Here is an 18,065-nt window from a genome sequence, read left to right on the forward strand (position 1 = left end):
CAATTTCCAAACCCTTTGATGTTTTTTTCATGTTACACAGATAAGGGGCCAGTGACAGAAGGCTGTCGCCTTTCCAGAGTTGGTTTGGTCAGGACTGTGGAGGCTTCCCGCACTTACGGGAAAGTAACTCACCCTGGTCGCTTGATCACTGTCCTGTCCCGTGTACTTCCTGCCCCTGCTCACCTCTCTGAATCTCTGTGGGGGCATGTTTTGTTCCTGGAGCACCTTCCCCTGCTTTGTGAACTGGCTCCTCCCACCTACAGGGTGAGTTGGGCTGGGAATTACTTGGCAGATGAGGACACTGGAAATGCAGGCAATGAAGGTTGAGTTGCCCAAGATCACATGGCGGAGCTGGGCTAGAACCGTGGCCTCTAGGCTCTTCGCCCGGTGCTCTTGACCCTCTTGTCTTAATCTGTCTCTTGGGCAGGGGACAGACTGCGAGGACATCCCCCTGCAGACCCCTGACTCACTGCCCTCCCCCATCTTGTGTTCAACAGAGCCTTCCTCTGGCAGCCACGGGACCCAGGTCAACGTCACATGCATCGTGAATGTGTGCAGCGCCTCCGACCATGGCTCTCAGTGCGCCTCCCAGGCCAGCTACACGATGGGGGATGTGGATGCCAGCTCCTCCGGCTCCCCAAATGACGAGCAGGTCCCCTTCTCCAAGGAAGAATGCCCTTTTCAGTCTCAGCCGGGGGCCCCGGAGACTCTGCTGGAGAACCCAGAGGAGAAGCCCCTGCCCCTTGGTGTGCCTGATGCTGGGATGAAGCCCAGTTAGCCAGACTGGCTGGCATGAGTTGTGTCACGGCCGAGGTGGCTGTTCCCTGGTCCTTCTGGGCCCCCACCCCCCAGGACTCTGGCTCTTTCTGGGCCAAATTCCTTTAGTGGCCTTCGCAGCCTCAGCCTTCCTCTCACCTGCTGGCAGAAGGGTGAGGCAGGGAGAATCGTGGAAAACCCGTCCTGCACGGTGTGCTTCCTTCTAGAAGGCTGGCTGACATGCACGTGCTGGGCAGCCTGGGGCCGGCGCCTGCCTCTCTGAGAGCTGTCCTCCAGCTGGCCCTGTGAATTGGGCTTCTGGAGCCCTTATTTTGTTTTTTATCCTTGGACGCTTCCCAGCTCTGGCTTCCTGGGAGGCCCCAGCATCCCGGGGAAGAGGGACTCTGTGTGAGTCATCCACGGAGAAGGGGCAGTGCTTTAGCCGGAAATGCTGAGACTGCAGGGTGCTCCCAGCGGGGGCGGGGAGGGGGATGTCATCGATCAGATGGTTCTATTCAGGAGGGGGCGGCCACCCCTGATGGGGACAGGGGTCCCCCAGTTACCTTGCACCACCTCCAAACCTATTCCTGCCAGCTTCACCTCTTGAACAATGGTGTGAAAATGAGACACCCTGAGGGCCCAGCCCAGCAACCTGCACGAGTATTGTAGCTTGGACAAGATGGCAGACCTCTAACCGAAACATAGGGCAATTAAAAAGCAAAACAAAACCCCACCACGCATGCAAACAAGCCAAGAAAACGACAAAGCCGAACTCGAGAGTTTGCTGTTCTCTGCTTTTGACCTTCACTCCCGATTTACCTATAGCTCCGGTGCAAGGCCACACCTCCTATCAGGGAATTTCAGGAACCGGAGATGACTGAGGCTCCCCGCAGCCATCTCTCTCCTCCTACCTCAGCCTGGACCTTCCTCTGCCTCCCTGGGAGGTACTTTTCCTCCCCTTACCCCCCTTCACTGTTCCTGGAGTCCCAGGCCCCAGGGAAACCCACGGGGCCACTTGGGTATTGTGCCTGCCATGATCTCAAGTGGATGTGAGATGCTGAGAGCCAGTTTTGTGTGTGTATGTGTCTGTCTGTCTGTCTGTCTGTGTCATGTGCTGTTGGTCTGTGTAACCATGTTGTTGGGTTGAATGTCCTGCCTGAAGCAGCTCAAACCAACAATTTTGTCAAAGGATTCTTTTCCATTAAAAAGTCAGTCCGCTTCCCCCAGACACATGCCCCAGAGCCCCGCAGAGCGTGGACACGTGTGGCCTTGACTGGATTCTGGAAGGAAGACGGGACTCCTGGAGAAGCCAGTTGGGGCCCAGGGACTCGGATCCCTTGTTGAAAAATTCCACTGGACTTGAACTTGGCAGCTGAACTTTTGGAAGGTAGGAGAGTCCAGTCATTACCATCAAGAGAAAGTAACAGCTTCCCAGAAAATCCGGATTCCCCTAGAGTCAGGATATTCTACTGCCTGGACCGGCCAGGGTCTCTGCCCACATTGGACGCCGTGTGGCAATGGAGCGTGTCTGCCCCCTGGTGGACCATCCTGGGAGGGCCTCAGGCCTCACTGCCATTTCCTGGGGAAGCTCTGAATTGGAAGGAGACCTCTCTGCATGTGACCTCAGTTCCCAGGCTTGTGTGGATCCCAAGACAAGAGTTTGCACCGTATACTGGACAGCGTTCCTGCTTGGAAATAAACCTTTTGTTTGTTACGCATTGACTCCTGGCTCTGGCTTCGGGTCTGAGCTGGGGTTTGTCCTTGGTCCTACTTGCCCGCCACCAGCGCGTAGGGGGAGACGTTGCCTTGGCCACTGCGCTGACAGGACCTGAGAAGCACCCCCAGAAGCATAGCTGTCCTTGCTGAGAGCCTGGCTGCTCTCTCAGGCTCCGAATCACTCAGCTGGCCTCTGAATATGCCCTCATCACAGGCCCTGTCGCCTCAGTGTCCTTAGCCTGCTCTTGGGGTTAACTGGGGTCGCTGCAGATCTTGTCCACATGCAGCCCCCCTGCTCACTTAAGGGAGTAAGGTTCTGGCCTCCAGGAGGCCCCAGTGTGGTGACATCTATGAGGCCCGCCACAGGGTGCTCAGATGAGCTTGGGGACAGGGGAGGTGCAGCTCAGAGAACTGCCACAGGAGGGTTCTGGAGGTGACCTTTGATCTGTTTCTGAGGTGTGAGCCGTTTTCCAGAACAAAGGGTGGGGAGGAGGTTGCAGGCACATGGAAAGGCCAGGAGGGGAGGGAGACCCAGGCCCTTGGATTCCTTAATCTGACCTCTAGATCACTCACCCTTTTTCCTGGGCCACTGTCACTCCCCCAGCACTACCCTCTTCTTTCTTGGTGATTTCCTGGGACTCCTCTCCTCCTGCAGCCCCGCCCTCTACCCTATCCCTACCCTAGAGCAGGCTCGGCAAAGTCCACGTGGTAAATATTTTCCACTTGGGGGCTCTTACGGTTTCGGTCACAACCACTCAATTGTGCTGCTGAAGTGAGAGAGCAGACACAGCACATTCACAAATGAGGGTCCACGGCGTCCACACCACCAGGGAACCCCCCGCTTCTCAGCAGGCACCTCGAGGTGTCCTACAGAGCGGACTGCCTTCTGGAGGCACAGGGTCCCACAGGGTAAGGGCTCAGTCCCACAAGCCCGCGACCACTTCAGACACCAGTCACAGGTCCAGGTGGCCACCCGTGTTTCTGACCGATGGGCCGTGTGTCAGAGGTTCCTGTGACCCCCTCCTTGGTTTCCATTTATTTGCTAGAGCGGCCCACCGGACTCAGGAGACCAGATTACTTACTCGATTCCCAGTCTATTGCGAAGACTCTGGATCATAAAGATGGAAGAGTTGCAGAGGGCAAGCTTTACGGGGGGATGGGCTGGAGCTTCTGGTCCCCCTGGGTGTGTGCCCCCCCGCCCCCACCCCTTCATGTGTTCACCAACATGGAGGCTGTCTGAACCCCGCCCTTTAGGTCTTTCTGGAGGCCTTGTTACATGGGCATGATTGATGAAGTCATTGGCCATTGGTGACTGATTGAACCTCCAGACCCTCTCCCCAACCCCCCCGGGGTAGAGGTAAGCGGTTCCAACCCCTTAATCGCAGGGTCGGCCTCCCTGGCAACCAGCCCCCATCCTCGGGCAGCTTTCCCGGAGTCAGTTGTGGTTGAAAGGGGCTTGTCATGAGTAGCAAGACACTCCTTTCACCTGTAGGGCTCTGGAGCTATTTCCAGAACTGAGGACACAAGGCCAAATAGTAGAACAAAAGATGCTCCCATGGCTCTTATCACTCAGGAAATTTTAAGCATTTGAGGGGCTGTGAGGCCAGAAACAGAGGACGAACACCAAATATATATTTCTTACTATAAATCACAATAACAGAGGGTATAAATTTGGAGTAACTGAGGGCAGCCCCTCCTGCCTCTTCTTTCTTTTCTTTCTTTCTTTCTTTCTTTCTTTCTTTCTTTTTTGAGAAAGAGCTAATGGTGGGGGGCAGAGAGAGGGGGACAGAGGATCCGAAGCCAGCTCTGTGCGGGCAGACTCACAGCAGAGAGCCCGATGGTGGGGCTCAAACCCAGGACCCGTGAGATCACAACCTGAGTCAAAGTCAGACACTCACTGCGCCACCCAGGTGCCCCCTCTTTTTCTTTTTTAACCGTGATGGAGTGAGTGGTTTTGCTAAGGCAGGGCTGGCGTGGGGGGTGGGGGGCGGGTAGGGGGTGACCGCGGTCCTCCTCCGTCTAATCTTCATGCAGTCGTTGTTGCTATCGGGCACTCTGATGCACCAGCCCAGAAGTCCAGACCTGTGGGCCCTGGAAACCCAGGCGCCCAGGTGTGACCACTTCCTGTGTGACCAGAGGGAGATTAATTCACTTCTCTGTGCCTCACCCTTATCTGTAAAATAGGATTAATATAGTGCTTCCCTCCGAGTTTGGAATTATTTGAGTTACTATCTGTAAAATGCTTAGAACTATGCCACACACATTGTAAGTGCTCAATACATGCTACTTACTATTTTGTGTGTGTGTGTGTGTGTGTGTGTGTGTGTGTAGGTGCTGGGGATCACGAGTCCAGGGCAGCCAGGGTCCTTGTCCAGAGCTCACACGCTAGGAAGGGCTATGTGAAGAAATACACGTAGGCCACGCCAGGTGACAGTAAGTGCTGAGAAGCTAGCCTGTGGGGTGGGTTGAGGAAGGCTTCTCCGAGGAGCTGGTGTTTGAGCAGAGGCCTCGCTGAAGGGAGGGCAGCACAGCCTTGGGACTCGGGGTAGGGCAGGACATGAGGTCGTGAGGGTGGCTTCAGAAGCCACAGAAAGGATGTAGGGTTTTATGTTTTAGCGTGTTGGAGGAGTCCAGGGAGTGTGAGAAGTTCCTTTTTTTTCCTTTCTTTCTTTTTTTAACGTTTTCGTTATTTCTGAGAGAGAGTGCAAGTAGGGGAGGGGCAGAGAGAGGGGGACAGAGGACCCAAAGCTGGCTCTGAGTTGACAGCAGTGAGCTTGACTCAGGGCTCAAGTCAGGAGATCACGACCTGAGCCCAAGTCAGATGCTGGATGGACTGAGCCACCCAGGCGCCCCTGGAGTGTGAGGAGTTCCTTAAATTGTCTGGTCTGCAACTTGGGCAACTGAGCTTCAGTTACTTTATCTCCATAACTGCCCCAGGAGATAGGCAGAGTACCCATTTTCCCTGCTGTGCAGAGGAGGGCACCTAGGGGCGGGGCCGGAGGTTTGATTTTTATCTAGAGTCAAGTTGGGAGGACAGCCTGTTCCCTGTGGGAGGCTCCTGATAACCGCCTCCTTAGAATTTCACCAGAAAGTCAACTGAGGCCTGGGTTTAAAGGGCAAGTTCTCTCTTTCTCTCTCTCTCTCTCTCTCTCTCTCTCTCTCTCTCAGTCTCTCTCTCCTGGGACTCCCCTGTCCTGCCTGGAGCTCCATAGTCAAAAACCAGTGAGCAGGGCAGCATCCGGAAAGCTGGGAAATTGAGCTGAGAGGCTGCTTGGGGCAAAGCTAACAGTGAGGAGTCCCTGGATTGTGTCCCAACGTCACCGAGGACCGGCAGTGTGAACCTAAAGCAGCCACTGTCCCTCTCTGGAGCTCAGAATCTCCACCTGTAAGATGAGGGGGCTGCCCTGAGCTGCGGTCTGTCCTTGTACTTCCCACAGGGCTGTCTGTATCTTCACAAGACAGTCTGTGCCTGCATGGTCACATTCGGTAGCCACTAGTTGTGTGCGGGTATCGGGCACCTGAGTTTGGCTGGTCCAAAATGAGATGTGTGAACTGCATCCCAACACAGAGCACCGAAATTTGAAGACTTCGTGCAAAGCATGTTTATAGAATATGAGCTGTCAGCACAGAGCCCGATGCGGGGCTCGAGCCCATGAGTGGGAGATCTTGACCTCAGTCCAAGTCGGACGCTCAACCGACTGAGCTACCCAGGCCCCTCCCCCCCCACCCCCATGAGGGCGGAGATTTTTAAAGTATCACCTTTATGGAGGAATGATTGACAGAAAACACAATTTAGCAATTCTAGGTGTGCACTTCAGTGAATTGTGACAACTGTATACAGCCTTGTGACCACCACGACAGTCAAGATACAGAAGTTCCATCACCCCAAAAAGTTCCCTTGTACCCCTTCTTTTTTTTTTTTAATTAACAAAAATTTTAAAGTAATCTCTATACCTAACATGTGGCTCGAACTCATGACCCTGAGATCAAGAGTCACATCCTCTACAGACTGAGCCAGCCAGGTGCCCCCGACCTTGGGTCTCTTCTTAAGTCATCTCCCTCCTCCAGTCCTGGCCCCTGGCACCCACTGATCTGCTTGTGCCATTGTAGTTTGGTCTTTTTTGGAATATCATACAAATGGAATCATAGTATGTGGCCTTTTGAGTCTGGCTTTTTACATGAAGCTAATGCTTCCGAGTTTCCTCCAAGATACTGTCTGTATTAACAGTTTGTTCCTTTTTATTGCTGGGTAGTAATCTGTCATATGGGTACAGGACAACCTGTTTATCCATTCTCCTTGTGATGGGCATTTTGATCATTTCACTAATAGTCAAAATAGTTTTTGACTGTTATGAATAAAGCCACTGTGAACATTCCTGTATGTCTTTGCTTGTACATGTGATTTCATTTCTCTTGTGAGTAAATATTTAGTAGGAAGATTGCTGTTTGATAAACGCACTTTCAGACTGATTACAAATTGAGGGCACAAAGACTGTCTGTAATACTAGTTGAACAAATGGTGTCCTGGAATTTGGATTAAAAATGTATTTATTTTATTTATTTTATTATTATTATTATTTTTTTTATTTTTGAGAGAGCAGGGGAGAGGGGCAGAGGGAGAGGGTGAGAGAGAATCTTAAGCAGGCTGCGTGCTCAGTGTGGAGCCTGATGTGGGGCTTGATCCCACGACCCTGAGATCATGACCCTAGCTGAAATCAAGAGTCAGATGCTCAACCGACTGAGTCACCCAGGTGCCCCTCTGCATTTTTAATAGACTCCCCGGGACAGCCAAGTGGTTCTGTGCTGGAAGGTCTGGACTCTGAGATCCTTCAGCTCTAATGGGCTGCTTCCCTTCTGCCTTTCATCTGTGGAGTCTGAGGTTTTACACCCAAACCTCAGCTGCTGAGGTGACCCAGAATTGAGACTCTGATCTGTTGGTCCCACATCAGAGGAATTTCAGCCCACGGTCACCTTAATTAGCTTAGCATTATGAGGGTTGATAATTATTATGGTAAATACACTCATTGCCATCCTGCTTCCTGCATCTTTTGACTTTTGATGAGCCTGAGGTCTTCTTCCTGTCTTTCTGGTGCTAATGCAAGACGATGTGCAAGATGAAGTCTGAGTTGTTGACTTAGTCCTTCTTTCACTTGTAGCACTTTTACTTATTTTTTTAAAGTTTATTTATTTATTTTGAGAGAGAGATAGAGTATGCACGTGTGTGCAGGGGAGGGGCAGAGAGAGAGAGAGAGAGAGAGAGAGAGAGAGAGAATCCCAGGCAGGCTCAGCACTGTCAGTACAGACCTCCGTGAAGGGCTCAAACTCGTAAACCACGAGATCATGTCCCAAGCAGTTGATGCTTAACTAACTGAGCCATCCAGGCGCCCCCGTTTACAGCATCTTTAAATGAGTCTTTTCTGTGCAAGGCAAAGTCTAGGTGCTGCAGAGGCATCTGTGAAAAAGATAAAAATCACTGTTTTGGGGGGAACTTTTAGGGTGAAGAAAGGTAACCAAAAGATAGACAAATACGGTAATTGCAAATAGCATTAAGTTCTATGAAGAAAGTACAACAGGGTAATGGTTGAAGGGAACTTTAGATAGGGCAGCTGGGAAAAATCCTCTCTGAGGTGTAATGTTTGAAGCAAGAAGGAACTGGCTCTAGGACTATCCAAAGTTGTTCTGTAATCATCAGCCACATAAAGTTATCGAGCACTTGAATTGTGGCTGGTTTGTATTGAGATGTGCCGGAAGTGTGAAACACACACCAAATTTCAAAGACTTACTATACAAAATCCATAAAGTATCTCATTAATTCACTTTTCTGTTGGCTACAGGCTGAGATGATCATATTTTGGACATATTGAATCAAATGAAATACATTATTATTTTCACTTTTTCCTTTTTTAATTTTTTTTTTCAACGTTTATTTATTTTTGGGACAGAGAGAGACAGAGCATGAATGGGCGAGGGGCAGAGAGAGAGGGAGACACAGAATCGGAAACAGGCTCCAGGCTCTGAGCCATCAGCCCAGAGCCCGACGCGGGGCTCGAACTCACGGACTGTGAGATCGTGACCTGGCTGAAGTCGGACGCTTAACCGACTGCGCCACCCAGGCGCCCCTCACTTTTTCCTTTTTAAAAAATGTACCAACTAGTAAATTAGAAAAATTGTGACGTGGCTTGTATGTGTGGCTTGCACAATATTTCTACTGGACAGCATGGATCTAAGGGAGAAGCATCCTAAGTAGAGAGAATCGCAAATGCAAAGGTCCAGAGGCAGGAACTGAACGCTGCCGGGGTCTGAGTGAGCCAGGGAAAGAGTGGCAGAAATAGGAATGGACCAAATCCAGTAGGAGCTTGGTGTTGGCTCTGTAAGGGGATGGATTTTATTAAACAAACAAACAAACAAACTTTTTTTTTTAATGTTTATTTATTTTTGAGACGAAGAGAGCACGCCAGCCCAGAGGGGCAGAGAAAGAGGGAGACACAGAATTCCAGCCTCCCAGCTGTCAGACTGGAGCCCGAAGTGGGGAACCCATGAACCGGGAGATCACGACCTGAGCAGAAGCCGGATGCTTAACCAACTGAGCCATCCAGGAGCCCCAGGAGTTCGATTTTAATTCAAGTATAAGGGGGGGAGCCGTTTTAAGCAAGGAAGTGGCTTAGTCTGAATTATGTTTTAGCAGACCCCTGTGGCTGCTGAGTGGAGCACCCGCTGTGGATGGGCCAGATGGAAGGCAGGGCGTTGTAGGAGGAAGGATCCTGCGTTCCCACACTGTCGCAGCCGGACGAATTGGTGGCCGTGTCCTCCCCTTGTAAGACGGGGCTCATTGGGCCCTTCTCCAGCTCCAGCAGCCTATCCGCCAGCGGCCGCCCCGGCGCCAGGGGGCGCCTCCTCGATGACTCGGCGCTCGGCTGGCCAGGCGCCGGCGCGTCGCCCGCTCGATTGGTCGGGTCGGGGCGGGCCGGAGCGCCGCCGGCCAGCGCCATTGAGGAGCCGGGAGAGGAAGAGCCGCGCAGCGCCGGGCTGGGCGTGCGGCCCGGGACACCGACAGGTACTGGCCGGGGCGGGGGGCGGGGGGCGGCGGGCAGGGCCCGGGACTGCAGGCGGGCGTGGGACTGCAGGCGGGCGTGGGCCTGCTGTCGGCCGCCCCGGCTCAGCTTCGGACCTGGGTCCGGGGCCCGCCCGCGGGGAGCGCGTCGCTGGGAGCCCCGGGAGCCCGGCGTCCGGCCCTCCCGCCGCCTGAGCTCCTCCGGGGGCCCTGGGGCGTCCGCGCTCCCGACGGCCCCGAGCCCGCCGCCTTCTCGGGGACACCTGCGTCCCAGCCACCGCGGGCACCCCAGGGTCAGACGGGCTTGGGGCTGCCCGAGCTTCCCGGGACCCCGGCGTCCTCGTCCTGGGAGTCCGAGCCCCCGCCGGACCCGGCACCCTTCCCGGGGTCCCGGTAGCCTGGTGCCCTGGGATTGGGGGCGGTGTCAGCCCGCGTCTCTCCGCCTGAGCGGCGGTCCCCATGCGGGACCCCCGTGCGCGGGCCCCCGTACCTCACGCCCGGGAACGGGGCGCGGGTCAGTTCTCCAGAGTGTTTTGGCCACCCACCAGCCTTCTGGGGTCGCGCTCTGGGATGGGGACGTCAGGCCTCTAGCCAGTCTTTACCCCCGCTCCCCGGGGTTACACCCGGGCTGAATCCCTCCTCCCAGGGTCGGGACCCCAGGCTCTGGGCTCCGTCGCCTCCGCGCTTTATCTGGGAGGTGGGGTCACACCCGGGCTGAATCCCTCCTCCCAGGGGCGGGACCCCAGGCTCTGGGCGCCGTCGCCTCCGCGCTTTATCTGGGAGGTGGGGTCTCTGTCTTCTGGAGCCCACGGGGTGGAAGAAGGGCTATGGGCCCCTCGCCTTCACGGGCAGCCCCATTCCTGGGGGCCCCGGGGCCTGGCAGCTGCCCCCTCTTGTCTTCTTTCTCATAGCACCCCGGCGTCCGTGGCACTCAGGCCCGGCCGGCTGGTGAGGAGCGTCCTGGTCCCTTTGCCAGTCCTACTCCCGGCTTTGGCCGCCCCTCGAGGGAGGGGCCTGGCTCAAGGTCACTCCCGGCTGTCTGTCCGCCTTTGGGCTGAGCCCTGATCCCCGGTGGCACCTGCCTCACCGATTAGGGGAGGTCAGGTGGGAGTTAGTGCCGGGCGGCTGCCTGGAAGCCCTGGTGGACCCGACCCGAGCGTGTAAACACTTTGGGATTCTAGCCAGTCTGGCGGCCCTTCCCGACACCGGATTCCTTAAGGAAATTCTTGAAGTGGCTTCCAGCCTGGTCTAGATGCTTAGCAGAGCTGATAGATGCTTTCTGGCTTGAGTCTTAATTTACTGACCAGGGCGTTTACGACGCTTCTCGCCCCATCTTTTTGGTAATCTGTGTTTTGCATTTTCCCACCTTGCGGGGGGCGGGGGGCGGCGGGCGGCGGGCGGCGGGGGTAGAGTAGGGCCTGATTCCCTCTGCTGGGAGAGCATTTGTATTTGGTACTTGAGAGAGTTTGTTAGCATTTTAGGGGTCAATGGCAGTAACTTCAGAAATAAAGAGTACTCATTTTGGCACCTTGCCTGTTGGAGTCTGCATAGTAAGGCTAGATTAGTCAGGTTCACATTTTGTTTTCACAGATTCACTTGTTTAAAGATATAATAAATAAACGTTTTTTTTGTTTTTTGTTTTTTTGTTTTTTGTTTTTTGTTTTTCTTTACCAGACTGGTAAACATTTCTTATTTTAAAGAATTTGTTCTTGTAACCTCTTCTTTAAATACAGGTATCCAGTGATCTCTAGCAAATTCTTAGTTTTACACAAAATATGGCTTAAAAAAATCTCTGGAAAGAAACTAGCATTTCATCAGATGCTCTTTAGCTTCTGATTTATTGTCACTGTCGTTGATGGCAAATAGAAATTAATCTTGCTGGAAGAGCAAGACACTGTTGACAAATAAGTTCAGTCTTTCCTGGAGGTTGAGTTAACTCTTACGGGGCCTTGTGTGTTGGGATTTTGTCGGGTGGTGGCCTTTCATTTGGGATAAGCATATCTTTTGGCACTAAGATGAATCACCGGGGGGTGGGGCAGAGTGCCTGGAAAGGATCCTGAAAGGGCTGGTTCCAAGCAGGACACATGTCGTAGCAAACCTGGAGTGTCCAGCATGGTGGGCTGGTATCTGATGTGCTTGGCTCAGAGCAAGATTTGGAACTCGCAGTTCTAATTGGGATCTACTAGCTGGGTGATTTCGGAGCCCATTTAAACGTTTATATCTTGGGGCGCCTGGGTGGCTTAGTCAGTTAAGTTTCACACTTTGGCTCAGGTCATGATCTCAGGATTCGTGAGTTTGAGCCCCTCATTGGGCTCTATGCTGACAGCTCAGAGCCCGGAGCCTGCTTTGGATTCTGTGTCTCCCTTTCTCTCTGCCCCTCCCCTGCTCTTTCTCTCTGTCTGTGTCTCTTTCTCTCTCTCTCAAAAATGAGTAAACATTAAAAAAAGTTAAACCTTTTATGTCTCAAGTTCCATCATGTTAACTTTTAGTCGTACTAAAAGTAACCTATATATTTTTTTGTAATACTAATAAACACGGTTATTATCATGGGCAGTAGCAGCTCAGGACTATACTAAATACAGTAGCTGGAACCAGAGGATTTCTTGTGTTTGTGTTGCTAAGATAGTTCATTGTATCAGCAACCCAGGGTTCTGTCTGGGTACCTGTAGTGCAGTTCCAGGACATTTAAGAATAGCGAGAAACCACTGCCTTCTCCCTGTCATTTATGTTGTTTTATGAATGATCCTGATGAACACATTTGCAACATGGAATTAGGGAAGGCTTACAGAGGATCGCTGCCAAATGTGAAGTTCATTGAAATCTCTCAGGGCATTTTTTGCCTTCATCTAGGATAAGGTTCTTTAGCCTCAGCACTGTTGACATCAGGCTGGATAATTGTTTGCTGTGGGGGAGCTGTCTTGTGTGTTGTAGGATGTTTAGCTGCTTCCCTGGTCTCTACTCACAAGATCCCAACTGCAGCGCCCCGTCACGATAATCAAAAATGTCTCTAGACGTTGCCTAATTGCATTTGGACGAGAATCGCTGACCAGGACAGTCTACTTCCAAGGTGAATTCCTAAAGGCAAGCAGTTTAATGATCAGTTGCATGGAAAAGATAGACAACTTGGAGTTCTAGGTGTTTTTTGGTAAATTTGTGACTGTTCCTTGGTTTGATCCTCTGCCAACAGGGCATCTTGCAGTGCTCGTCACCCCTTTTTTTCTTAAATCTGGGCTTTGCATTCGTCCACCCTCAGGGAAGGCAGAGTAGAAAATCAGCTCAGAAAATCATCTGTTTTTTTCTGTTGATTTCCTTTTTTGTTTCCTTCATAGATTCTTCTATGACCATGAGAGAGAGAAATAAAGAATGATCCATGATTTTTAAACACCTTGTCTTGAGGATATAGTCATGTTGGAAGGTCTTGTAGCCTGGGTTCTCAATACCTATCTGGGGAAATACGTCAATAACCTGAACACTGATCAGCTCTCTGTTGCACTTCTGAAAGGTAAGTGTATCTCTTTTTGGTAAAGTATGCCTTTGCAGATGGCATTTCTGTTTTTTTAAATATTCTTTTTGTTGTACTGAGAATAATAAAACATAATGCCCAGATGGCTTTGTACTAAATATGTGTTAAAGGAAATATGTTCTCTTATATGACACTGATTATTATTACAGGGTAACTTAATGTAGCTGTATTGCTATAGATTTTAGGGAACTATTAAATATATATATAAAAAAAAAGACTATACTGCTGGTGACTCTGCTTTATCTCAGTTAACTTAAAAAAATATTTTTTAAATGTTTATTCATTTTTGAGAGAGAGAGAGAGAGAGAGATAGAGAAAGAGAAAGAGACAGAGCGTGAGTTGGGGAGGAGCGGAGAGAGAGGGAGACACAGAATCCAAGGCAGGCTCCAGGCTCTGAGCTGTCAGCACACAGCCCAAGGCTGGGCTCAAACCCAAGAGCTATGAGGTCACGACCTGAGCCAAAGTCGGACATTCAACCAACTGAGCCACCCAAGTGCCCCAATCCCAGTTAACTTTTTAACTTTATGAAGCTTTATGGAGGTGGCCATGTAGTGACAATGGCATTGGCTTGGCTTCAAATCCTGTTGTGTTACTTATTACCTATGGGAACAAGTCATTGAAATTCTGAGCCTTGGTTTCCTTAGAACAAATGGGTGATATACCTCTCCAGTATTGTTGTAAGGATCAAACGGAATGACATTTAAAGCTCTTATCCTGCTGTGTGTAATAGACACCTAGTCAAAGTTTTCACATATGTTACTGTGGAGTCTTTGACAGAATTTCTGAGGTCCTGTCTTGCCTAGTGATAAAGTTCTATAAAGTTTGAGACATTTTAGCCTTTACAGGCCTATCCTCGGTAAATGCCTGTACATGATTTAACGCAGTCCAGGGATCTGGTGTGAGCACTGGAAAACCTCTTTTTTTCCCCTTCTTTTTTTTTCCTTAAATATTTTTAAAATTTATTTTTGAGAGAGAGAGCATGAATGGGGGAGGGGCAGAGAGAGAAGGGGTCGGAGGATCCCAAGCAGGGTCTGCGCTGACAGCAGCGAGCCTGACGTGGGGCTCGAACTCATGAACGTGACCTGGGCTGAGGTCGGATACTCAACTGACTGAGCCACCCAGGCGCCCCTCCCCTTCTCCTTGTTTTAATTTAAGTTCTTTGTGCTCAACTCACAATGGAACATTTGAACAATCTAGAGAGAGGAGATGAAGTCAGTCTGCAATCATGTAGCATCATAGAAAGTGGGAAGGAAATCTCAAATATGGCGGAAAGCTCACCTTCTGGGGGTGTGGGTTTTGGCCGGTGGACCGGGACAGGTTAGTGGAGATGACAGTGGTACATATTGTGGCATCTGAGAATAGGGTGCCAGCGGTTCACCTGTCACCAGAAGTATTGCTTTGCAGGTTTTCCTGACCCCTCTGAACCAGTGAAGGGATTTTGGCAGCCACAGGCTGTGGGGAGCCCCCCCTCCTCCCTCCTTTTCACTGGAAACTGAAGTAGGTTTTTTCTTAATCTTTAACTTCTGTCCTGACCTTTTTCCTCCCTGTCCTTAGAAGGGAGTTGCTGAGTGCAAGGTGAAAGTGACCAACCTGTCAGGGAAGAGGATGTGTTCAAAGTATGAGAGTAGTGTCGAGTTCACCTGTTTGGTCACTTACTGAACTTCTCATACATGCTACAAAGCTAACCAGGTGGCACAGGCCAGGAAACAGGGCCGAGAAAGGGAATTGCAAACCATAACCTTGCTAATAAAAGAGCCAGCTCTTTCAAGAGTGATGTGGCAAGAGGATGTTGGCTGAAGAAATGAATAAATACAAATGTGTGGTATCTGATGTACCGTGGAGTCTATACTAATGACAGATTTCTAAGCTCAGTTTTAGAATCTGTCTTGTAATGACAACTATGTGTATCTCTCTGGTGCTTCAGACTGCCTTTCTATGCTTATTTCCTATTTAAAAATATTCTCTGTGCAGAATAAAAAAATACTTTTTCTTTCCTAACCGGTATTAGTGTGATGCCCCGTCCTTACAGATTCAGAGCACATCACAGTGCTTGGCTAGGAAAGTTTGGGGCATCGCAGTTATAGTTAAAGCAGTGTCTGGAGGCAGGGGTTACAGTAGGGGAATAAGAATGTTATTTCAGTCCATCTGGAGATATTTAGTATGCGAGATGCTTTGGGAGATGCCAGGAAGATGGACATAGTGATCAAGAGTATAGGGTAGCCGGACTGGCTTTGAATCCCATTTCCTCCATTTACCAGTAACTTGGGCAACTTACTCCAATTCTTCATGAATTCTCAAATTCTTCCTGTCCGTGAATCGGAGAGAATATTAACGGTCTCATGAGGTTCTGAGGACTGGACACATTAATGTAGGTCAAGTAGCTTAGAACCGTTCTTGGCATACAGCGGGCCCTCAGTCGATGTTAGTTACCATCATCCTCCACTGTCACGATCGTCAGCCTATGATTGGTGTGGGTTGGACTTCAACCGTGGATTGTGCACAACATACTGAAAGTAATAAAACTGTAAATAGTGTACAAGTAGTTGAAGGAGAGAGAGAATTTGTATAAGATGTTATTTGTTTAGTCACTCGGCAAACACCGTTGTGTGCCTGCTTTGGGTCTGGCTCTGTGCTAAGGGGCGATACAAAGAGTGGGGACAGGAGAAGATTCTAGGAGTCCAGGCCTAGGGGCTGGGCCTGGTCTCCCCACTCACAAGCTACTTGTGACTGTGAGCAAGTTACTTAGGCCTCCTCTCCACCCCCTGCGCCTCTGGCCAGCTGAGATCAGGCAGATCTAGGGCGGGTTCGACCCCTGCTGCTCAGCGGCTCTGTGAGTTTCAAGCAGATTGCGTTTCTCTAAGCCTAACGTCCCTCCCATTGAAATGGAGAAAATAATAGTATTTCCTCATGTTGTTGTGCGGATTGAATGAGGCAATGCATATCGAGTGCTTGGCACCAGTCAGGTCTCACTCAGTGGTACCTGCTATTACTGTTCCTGTTCCACGTCCACGTCTGTGGTCCTTGCCCTTGGACACCTGCTATCTTGCTGGGGAGACAGAAATGATACAGCAACACAAGGCAGTAGGTAGTAACTTGTTGTACCAGAGACACAGGCAGAGTGCAGTGGGGTGCCGAGGAGGGGGGTCGTCCATCCTGTTCGTAGGACCCTAGAAGGCCGCAGTGCAGGGTCTCGATAGGCGGCGTGGGACGGGTCACGACATTGCGGGTAGCATGAAGCTTGTGAGCACAGGCCGAAGGTGGAAAGCTCGCAGGGTGTGTTTGGGATGATTTGGGGCCAGAAGACAGCAGCTGCTGGTGTCATGTCGGGGAGGCAGGACTTTGGGCCGTGGGCATATCTCTATTTGTGACCCAGCACTTCGGCTCCCTCTCCTTTTTGTTCCTATAAGCCCTGAACCTCAGGCTGGCTTTTTTTTTTTTTTTTTTAATTCTTTTAATGTTTATTTGTTTTTGAGAGAGAGAGACATCGTGAGCACGGGAGGAGCAGAGAGAGGGAGGGAGACACAATCTGAAACAGGCTCTGAGCTGTCAGCACAGAGCCCGATGTGGGGCTCGAACTCCGGAATGGCGAGATCATGACCTAATCTGAAGTCAGATGCTTAACCGACTCAGCCCCCCAGGTGCCCCGCTCAGGCTGGCTTTTTAAGTGACGCAGAGCCGAGGGAGGAGAATTCAGTAGTCATTGGTGATGACTGAAAAGCAGCCGGCCCCTAGATTTACCCCAGTTCTAGGGACTTGGTTTCTTGGTAGCCTAACTAAGCTGAGGAGTTTTTGAATGAGACATCCAGGAATAAGCCTGTGTGTTATCTGCCCGGAAATAAACAAACAGCGCTCTCATTTATAAAGTGCTCACCTCCTCTGGGTCCCTTGAGGGACCTTTCCCAGCAGGGCCAGTTGTGGGTACACATTTGAGTGGGTGGGGAATCAGAGAGCCTTCCGACTGGAAGGCTTCCACTGCCACCCTTTTGTCTGATTCCTTTGTTATTGACTCGCCTTGAGCGGCCCTTCTTGTTCTTTCCTCGGTCTCTTCTCCTTCCTCGACCACCTCTCTTGCCCTCTGTGCTTTAATGTTTCACGGCGTGGACTGCCTGCAACTCCTTCCACTTCCCGCAGGTGGATAGCAGCCACCTGCCTTTGTGACAGATGTGGGTATTGAAAAATAGGGCAGATGATTCAAATCGCAAATGACGCTCTTCAGAAGGAGAAATGATATACTTTCCCCCTCTAAATCAGTTTCAACTGTTGAGGAACATGTTTCATGTCCACCTCCCCCCTTATGATCGTTTACTCCCCAAATGTGGAAATAGGGTTGCATCCGGGATCTCTGGGGTTATTAACTTCTCCTTGTGGCTAGTCTTTATTTTTAATTTACTTACTTATTTGAGTGTGTGTGAGAAAGAGAGAGGTGGGGGGGAGCAGAGAGGGGGGGAGAGAGAGAGAATCCTAAGCAGGCTCTGCACTCCGAGCTGAGCCCGACCCGGGGCTCCATCCCATGAACCATGAGATCGTGATCTGAGCCGAAATCAAGAGTTGGACACCTGACCGACCGAGCCACCCAGGCACCGCAGCTCTTTGGTTGGTCTTTAAGCTTTGTGGGGACCCACATAGATACGTTTCTGCAAAAGTCTAAAACATAAGCTGCTTGCATTTGCTCAGCATCTGCCAAGTTGCTAGATTTGAATACTTCTTTAGAAGCCAGTTACCCACAAGTTCTGAACAGTCATTTAAAGGAAAAAATAATTGTTTCTTGTATTAGTTTGTCTTTGGCTTGCTTGCCTTTCTTCTGAGTTCTCGTACCAGTTAGTGGTTGCTGGGTGGTTGTCGTCTGTACTCCCTTTTCTCAGAAATCGCCCGAGGTCGTGCAAACAGTTTTGTCGAATGTTGCCTGTCTCCACCCTTCAGGATGGGGCCCTGCCTCCTCTCTTCACATTCCCAGTGGCCAGCTCAGTGCCTCCTACACACTGAGGAGTCACCTCTGGTAGAGCGAGAGGTCAGCCACTC

At 50.8% G+C, this 18,065-nt stretch overlaps 2 protein-coding genes across 7 annotated transcripts in view; both read left to right on the top strand.

Annotated features, from left to right (window-relative positions):
• Positions 1 to 2,478, top strand: part of TNFRSF1B (TNF receptor superfamily member 1B) — a 32,687-nt gene extending 30,209 nt beyond the window's left edge. Inside the window, 1 exon segment of the mRNA XM_040461625.1 lies at positions 498 to 2,478. Coding sequence (XP_040317559.1) covers positions 498 to 778 — 281 coding nt within the window. The 3' untranslated portion in view covers positions 779 to 2,478.
• A 6,928-nt stretch (positions 2,479 to 9,406) lies between these two features.
• The window catches only part of VPS13D (vacuolar protein sorting 13 homolog D), a 259,048-nt gene continuing 250,389 nt past the window's right edge, over positions 9,407 to 18,065 (top strand). For all 6 annotated transcript variants that reach the window (XM_040461642.1, XM_040461677.1, XM_040461651.1 and 3 more), the window contains exons 1-2: positions 9,407 to 9,526; positions 12,853 to 13,025. In XM_040461642.1, the coding sequence (XP_040317576.1) occupies positions 12,929 to 13,025 (97 nt within the window). In that variant the 5' untranslated portion in view covers positions 9,407 to 9,526; positions 12,853 to 12,928. The remainder of the gene's footprint in view (positions 9,527 to 12,852; positions 13,026 to 18,065) is intronic.

The sequence above is a fragment of the Herpailurus yagouaroundi genome, unplaced genomic scaffold (genome assembly GCF_014898765.1).
Source record: "Herpailurus yagouaroundi ecotype Mexico unplaced genomic scaffold, PumYag 77, whole genome shotgun sequence".
NCBI classification, from domain to species: Eukaryota; Metazoa; Chordata; class Mammalia; order Carnivora; family Felidae; genus Herpailurus; species Herpailurus yagouaroundi.